General features: G+C 40.0%; 1 protein-coding gene across 7 annotated transcripts in view; it reads right to left on the bottom strand.

Annotated features, from left to right (window-relative positions):
* LOC139757301 (transmembrane protein 245) overlaps positions 1-7,493 on the bottom strand; it is a 198,228-nt gene that overhangs the window by 16,760 nt on the left and 173,975 nt on the right. For all 7 annotated transcript variants that reach the window (XM_071677681.1, XM_071677682.1, XM_071677680.1 and 4 more), the window contains 3 exons: positions 7,310-7,410; positions 4,724-4,854; positions 1,969-2,143 (listed from right to left, as the gene is read on the bottom strand). In XM_071677681.1, the coding sequence (XP_071533782.1) occupies positions 1,969-2,143; positions 4,724-4,854; positions 7,310-7,410 (407 nt within the window). The remainder of the gene's footprint in view (positions 1-1,968; positions 2,144-4,723; positions 4,855-7,309; positions 7,411-7,493) is intronic.

Below are 7,493 nucleotides of genomic sequence, written 5' to 3'. Positions count from 1 at the left end.
CAGATCCACTCCCAGATATCTAAAACACTTTACTTCCTCCAGTTTTTCTCCATTCAAACTTATCTCCCAATTGACTGGACCTTCAACCCTACTGTACCTAATAACCTTGCTCTTATTCACATTTACTCTTAACTTTCTTCTTTCACACACTTTACCAAACTCAGTCACCAGCTTCTGCAGTTTCTCACATGAATCAGCCACCAGCGCTGTATCATCAGCGAACAAGAACCGACTCACTTCCCAAGCTCTCTCATCCCCAACAGACTTCATACTTGCCCCTCTTTCCAAAACTCTTGCATTTACCTCCCTAACAACCCCATCCATAAACAAATTAAACAACCATGGAGACATCACACACCCCTGCCGCAAACCTACAATCACTGAGAACCAATCACTTTCCTCTCTTCCTACACATACTCACGCCTTACATCCTCGATAAAAACTTTTCACTGCTTCTAACAACTTGCCTCCCACACCATATATTCTTAATACCTTCCACAGAGCATCTCTATCAACTCTATCATATGCCTTCTCCACATCCATAAATGCTACATACAAAACCATTTGCTTTTCTAAGTATTTCTCACATACATTCTTCAAAGCAAACACCTGATCCACACATATATATATATATACATATTGACCAAGAGGATATATGTGTCAGAGGTGGAGGGAATGAGGAGAAGTGGGAGACCAAATTGGAGGTGGAAAGATGGAGTGAAAAAGATTTTGAGTGATTGGGGCCTGAACATGCAGGAGGATGAAAGGCATGAAAGGAATAGAGTGAATTGGAACGATGTGGTATACCGGGGTCGCCATGCTGTCAATGGATTGAATCAGGGCATGTGAAGCGTCTGGGGTAAACCAAGGAAAGTTCTGTGGGGCCTGGATGTGGAAAGGGTGCTGTGGTTTGGTGCATTATTACATGACAGCTAGAGACTGAGTGTGAACGAATGTGGCCTTTGTTGTCTTTCCCTAACGCTACCTCGCACACATGACGGGGGAGGGGGTTGTTATTTCATGTGTGGCAAGGTTGCAATGGGAATGAATAAAGGCAGACAGTATGAACTATGTACAAGTGTATATATGTATATGTCTGTGTGTGTATATATATGTATACGTTGTGATGTATAGGTACACGTATATTTGCGTGTGTGGACGTGTATGTATATACATGTGTATGTGGGTGGGCTGGGCCATTCTTTAGTCTGTTTCCTTGTGCTACCTCGCTAATGCGAGAGACAGCAACAAAGCAAAATAACAATATAATAAATATTTATAAATGCCTTGATGTTTCTCTATGTCTTTCTCGTATACATTCTTCAAAGCTAACAACCGTCCTAACACAGTCTACCACTCCTGAAACCCCAGGGTGATGTTCTGTACATGCCATCACCCTCTAAATGTATAAATCACCACTTTTCCATACAACTTACCAGGTTTACTCAACATACTTATACCTCTGTAATTCGAACATTTACCTTTGTTCCCCATGCCTTTATGCAGGGTCACTGTATAGACATTCCACCAATCCTCATGCACCTTTTCATCAAAATATTTGCCATTATTCTCTCACTTCACATACCTCCCTGACCCAAACACCCTAAATCTGCCACCACTTTTATTAAACACATTCAACAATACTTTAAAGTACTCACCCAATCTCTGCCTGTCATCTCTTTGCTATTTGCCCCATTACCAATGTTTTCTTTTGTTCTTTTGTTTTTTCCACATTATTTCCTTATTCTAAAACATTATCTTATTCTCCCTGAAGTCTGTTGATACTTCATACCACAACTCTAAACTATCAAACCCTTCCTAAATTCTTTTCATTACAATCTACCTAAAGACTTTTCAGTCATTCATTTCCATAATTCTATACATTTCATTTTCTCACTTACCAATGCATTTATCATGATCAATAGCATGTTAATTGTCATCTCTACAAAACATAAACAGTTTATGTACCCTTTGATATCAGCATAGATGGCCGTATCAACACATGACATAGGTAAAAGTTGTGCAGCAAAAAGCAGCATGGCTAAAGTTGGTGAGCCCCTACTCCAGCACAGCTCCAACACCCCAGGGAGCGCTGCCCAGTATGTCCCGACAAGTGGTACTGCACCAAAGACGGCACCCAACACTGATAAAGTAAATTTATTTATTAGATAATACAAGATGAAAGAAGGAAGTAATCCTATATGAAAAATATTTCTACCATTTAGAAGAATATACAATACAGAAATATATTATTTGCTGTATATCTAATGGGTTAAAATTTTTAAGCAATTCAGGCATCAATGTAATGAAAGTTTATTTAGAGAGGAAACTGTGTAAAGTATTAGCTGCCATTTGCATTTCAAGCAGTCTGGAAATACATTTTAACCCTTCTGGTGCTAATGCACCTTTTCTTAACCATGTTCACAAATGCAAAAATAAAATGAAGTAAATTACATTTTTTGGGTTACGAGAATGAAATGTGAGAATGTGTGTCAGGAAGTGAGTATCAGACAAATGTGGGTAAATATGAAATCAAACTATGAAAGATGAATGATTATTAGTTTCTATGTAACTGGCCATGTAAACAAAGATACTAAAATCACATCTGATAATGTGATTATTACACGAAAGTGCACTTGAGAACTTATCATGTTTCATTTTCCCCGTGGACTCATAGGCATATACTTGATCACGTGCAAAATTGTGATCCTTTCCAACATATATACACATGTACATATTCATACCTGTTTGCCTTCATCCATTCCCTGAGCCACCCTGCCCCACAGGAAACGGCATCGCTATCCCCTCCGTCAGCAAGGTAGAGCTAAGAAACATATGAAGAAAGGACACATCCGCTCACACTCATTTTCTAGCTTTTCCTAATTCCCTTCATCTCTGACACACATATATCCTCCTTGTCAACCTTTCCTCCTCATCCTCTCAATATGTCCAAACCATTTCAAAACACCCTCTTCTGCTCTCTCAACCACACTTTTTATTACCACACATCTCTCTTACCCTTTCATTACTTACTCAATCTAACTTCCTCACACTACATACTGTCCTTAAACATTTCATTCCAACACATCCACCCTCTAGACCATTTTTTCCACTTACCCTTGAGCTATGTTTCACTCAGAGCCAGAACATCCAGGTTTCTTTCCCCAAACATACTATGTAATTCTCCTCTCTTCTCATCTTGTTTACAACTACACACATTCAGACACCCCAGTCTGAGCCTTCGAGAAGGATGAGCACTTCCCACCATGCTTCTTCTTCTGTTTCCTCTTTTAGAAATCGAAATACAAGAAGAGGATGCAAAGCATCCAGGATTAATTAACAGGTACTGTTCCTGTCATACACACAACTCCAGTACCCTTCAGATCGGTGCTATAAGAATATTTGATTTTAACATGAGGTAATCATCTTCATTTAAAAGGACCAGCATACTTTCTTTTCTTAAGGGTCAGCCAAACAGTAATTAAAAACAAGTAGGATTTTGACTTACAGCAGAATGATACAAAAGTCAATGAAAATAGACATATTAAGACTAAACAAGCAATTGCAAAAATAATCATTATGCCAAACTATCTAAGATGTTTGAGGACAATGTGTGGTGTGAGGTGGTTTGATCGAGTGAGCAACGTAAGGGTAAGAGAGATGTGTGGAAATAAAAAGAGCGTGGTTGAGAGAGCAGAAGAGGGTGTTTTGAAGTGGTTTGGGCACATGGAGAGGATGAGTGAGGAAAGATTGACCAAGAGGATATATGTGTCGGAGGTGGAGGGAGCAAGGAGAAGAGGGAGACCAAATTGGAGGTGGAAAGATGGAGTGAAAAAGATTTTGTGTGATCGGGGCCTGAACATGCAGGAGGGTGAAAGGAGGGCAAGGAATAGAGTGAATTGGAGCGATGTGGTATACCGGGGTTGACGTGCTGTCAGTGGATTGAATCAAGGCATGTGAAGCGTCTGGGGTAAACCATGGAAAGCTGTGTAGGTATGTATATTTGCGTGTGTGGACGTATGTATATACATGTGTATGGGGGGGGGTTGGGCCATTTCTTTCGTCTGTTTCCTTGCGCTACCTCGCAAACGCGGGAGACAGCGACAAAGTATAAATAAAAAAAAAAAAAAAAAAAAAAAAAATCTAAGCTCATCATGACAACATGCGGCATTGAGTAACATTTATGTACACTGTCATCTATATCCCCTCACTGCTTCATAGACGTAGAATGGAGAGGAATGTGAACATATGGACTCATGGATAAAGGTGACTTATAGTAAGGCTTGGGCCCACCTAAGAAGAGTTCAAAATTTATAACAGTGACTTCCACACACTATCTCTGGGGGCCAGAAACAAATGAGAAAAACATTATAACTACAAGCCAAGCAAAGATCAGCATATTCACACACCATCAAGGCAAACTGATGAATAAATTAGGATGGATGACCAACTGGCATTACGTCACATCTACACTGTGATATCACTGAATTATCTTGATTGCTATATATACACTGAATCCCTGTGAATAAGCACTTGCCAGCTTCACAAGCTTTATGATGGTTGAACAGAGTCAAGATAAGTACTCCTTCTGGGGTACAATGGTGTTTTTAAATCCACTAAGCAAGTGCTCTGATGATCATGGAGCTCTCTCCATAGTGAGTAACACAATATCTGCTCATCATTCAGTGGAAATTAAATCATGCTAAATGTTACAACCACATACCTGAAGGAATGTAAACAATATTGGTGGAGAACAGGGAATGCAAAAGCCAGGTCCACATCCCATAGAATGCCCCCATTTTTAAAGAAGCAATGAACACACCATTCACAGCATCTTCCACAGCTTTCCCTAAGCTGAAATTATGAAAACAGTACATCATTATCATTTATTCTATTTATCATATTTGATCGCCATTTACAGCATCAGCAAGGTAGCACCTGGAAAAAGATGAAGAGAGGTCCATCCACTCATATACATATACATATGCATAATGCCCATACATGCACACATACATACATATACATATCAACATATACACATATAAATACAAACTGACACATATACACAGGTATATATTCACACTTGCTTGCATTCATTCATTCATTCCTTGGCATTACCCTGCCCCACAGGAAACATCATCACTACCCCTACTTCAGCAAGACAGAGCCATAAAAACAGACAAAAAAGACCACATTCTTTCACACTCAGCCTCTAGCTGTCATGTGTAATGCACCAAAACCACAGCTCCCTTTCTGTGACTCACTTCCACTTACATGGTTCCACTGGCTGCCAAATACACTCCCAGATATCTAAAACACTTCACTTCCTCCAATTTTTCTCTATTCAAGCTTACATCCTAAGTAGCTTGTTTCTCAACCCTGCTGAACCTAATAACCTTGCTCTTATTCACATTCAATCTCAATTTTCTCCTTTCACACCAACTTTTGCACTTTCTCATTGAATCAGTGCTCCTTGTTACCTCTGCCTCTGACACACGCATCCTCCTTGTTAATAGGGAACAGAGAGGGGGACCAAAAGTGAGGATATTCTTTCCAAGGTTCAGTCCTCTCTTCATAGCACTACCTCACTAATGTGGAAAATGGCGAATGTGTATGAATGTATTTTTTTTTTTTTTTTTTTTTTTTTTTTTTTTTTTTTTATACTTTGTCGCTGTCTCCCGCGTTTGCGAGGTAGCGCAAGGAAACAGACGAAAGAAATGGCCCAACCCCCCCCCCCCATACACATGTACATACACACGTCCACACACGCAAATATACATACCTACACAGCTTTCCATGGTTTACCCCAGACGCTTCACATGCCTTGATTCAATCCACTGACAGCACGTCAACCCCTGTATACCACATCGCTCCAATTCACTCTATTCCTTGCCCTCCTTTCACCCTCCTGCATGTTCAGGCCCCGATCACACAAAATCTTTTTCACTCCATCTTTCCACCTCCAATTTGGTCTCCCTCTTCTCCTCGTTCCCTCCACCTCCGACACATATATCCTCTTGGTCAATCTTTCCTCACTCATTCTCTCCATGTGCCCAAACCACTTCAAAACACCCTCTTCTGCTCTCTCAACCACGCTCTTTTTATTTCCACACATCTCTCTTACCCTTACGTTACTCACTCGATCAAACCACCTCACACCACACATTGTCCTCAAACATCTCATTTCCAGCACATCCATCCTCCTGCGCACAACTCTATCCATAGCCCACGCCTCGCAACCATACAACATTGTTGGAACCACTATTCCTTCAAATATACCCGTTTTTGCTTTCCGAGATAATGTTCTCGACTTCCACACATTCTTCAAGGCCCCCAGAATTTTCGCCCCCTCCCCCACCCTATGATCCACTTCCGCTTCCATGGTTCCATCCGCTGCCAGATCCACTCCCAGATATCTAAAACACTTCACTTCCTCCAGTTTTTCTCCATTCAAACTTACCTCCCAATTGACTTGACCCTCAACCCTACTGTACCTAATAACCTTGCTCTTATTCACATATTCCAAAAAAGGCCCAGTCCTCTGTTCTTAGCGCTACCTCGCTAACGCGGGAAATGGCAAATAGTTTAAAAGAAAAAGAAAGAAATATGCAGCATTAATTCATTCAAGGAAAAGCAAAAGGAAAATATGTTTTGTCTTTCTATCTATATCTCTGATGCCTAATCCCTACTATAAATCCATTCCCTACTATAACTCCCTTATGGGGGTGGCCACAGCAATAGCATCTCCATAACTATGAACTCCAGTGCCACTTCTTAGCCTTTAGTGCCCTACCCTTAAGAGGCCACTAGCAGTGGACAACTCTATCCCAGAATTTGAAGAGGCTCCTACCCAATGTTCAAAAGGATTACTTCTACCTAATGTGTCTAACTAATGTTCCAACCCACTACTTGTACCTAATGCCCCTGCCAAATATTCCCACCAACTACCTACTACTTCTATTTAATGTTTCAAATTTGTGGTGCATACTTAATGGGAAATAATTATGTGCATTCTTCTTGACTCCCAATTCTACAAGAAGTACAGTCAAACAAATGTTCTCAGAAGAAAAAGCATGTACAAACAGACAAAAATGAGACAAATAACCTGCTTATTTGTACAAAGAGCTTATTTATCCACTTATTGAAATAACTAAATAAACCATCTTGATATCAATATATCACACAGCTCAATGAATGCAGGGCAGATTAACATACATATCAAATGACAAAATAATTTATCTGAAATATTTGCACTAGCAAAAGCCATTTGCAATTACTGATCGAAAGTGCTCTTTGGGAAAAAACTCACTGGTTCATCTGTCCTGGAGCAAGGTTTCCTAGGATGGCAACTGGTTTGTATACAGAATCACTAGCACTCAGCACATAAAATAGAGATGACATGAAGATAACCTGCCAATGAAATACCATATTTTAACAAAGTACTGATATATCAATGATACACCTGAATGAAAATCATACAATTAAGGTACAAC

Source organism: Panulirus ornatus, chromosome 25 (genome assembly GCF_036320965.1).
Source record: "Panulirus ornatus isolate Po-2019 chromosome 25, ASM3632096v1, whole genome shotgun sequence".
Taxonomy (NCBI): Eukaryota; Metazoa; Arthropoda; class Malacostraca; order Decapoda; family Palinuridae; genus Panulirus; species Panulirus ornatus.
Note: the sequence above shows the minus strand (reverse complement) of the source record. Positions and strands in the feature narration are given on the sequence as shown.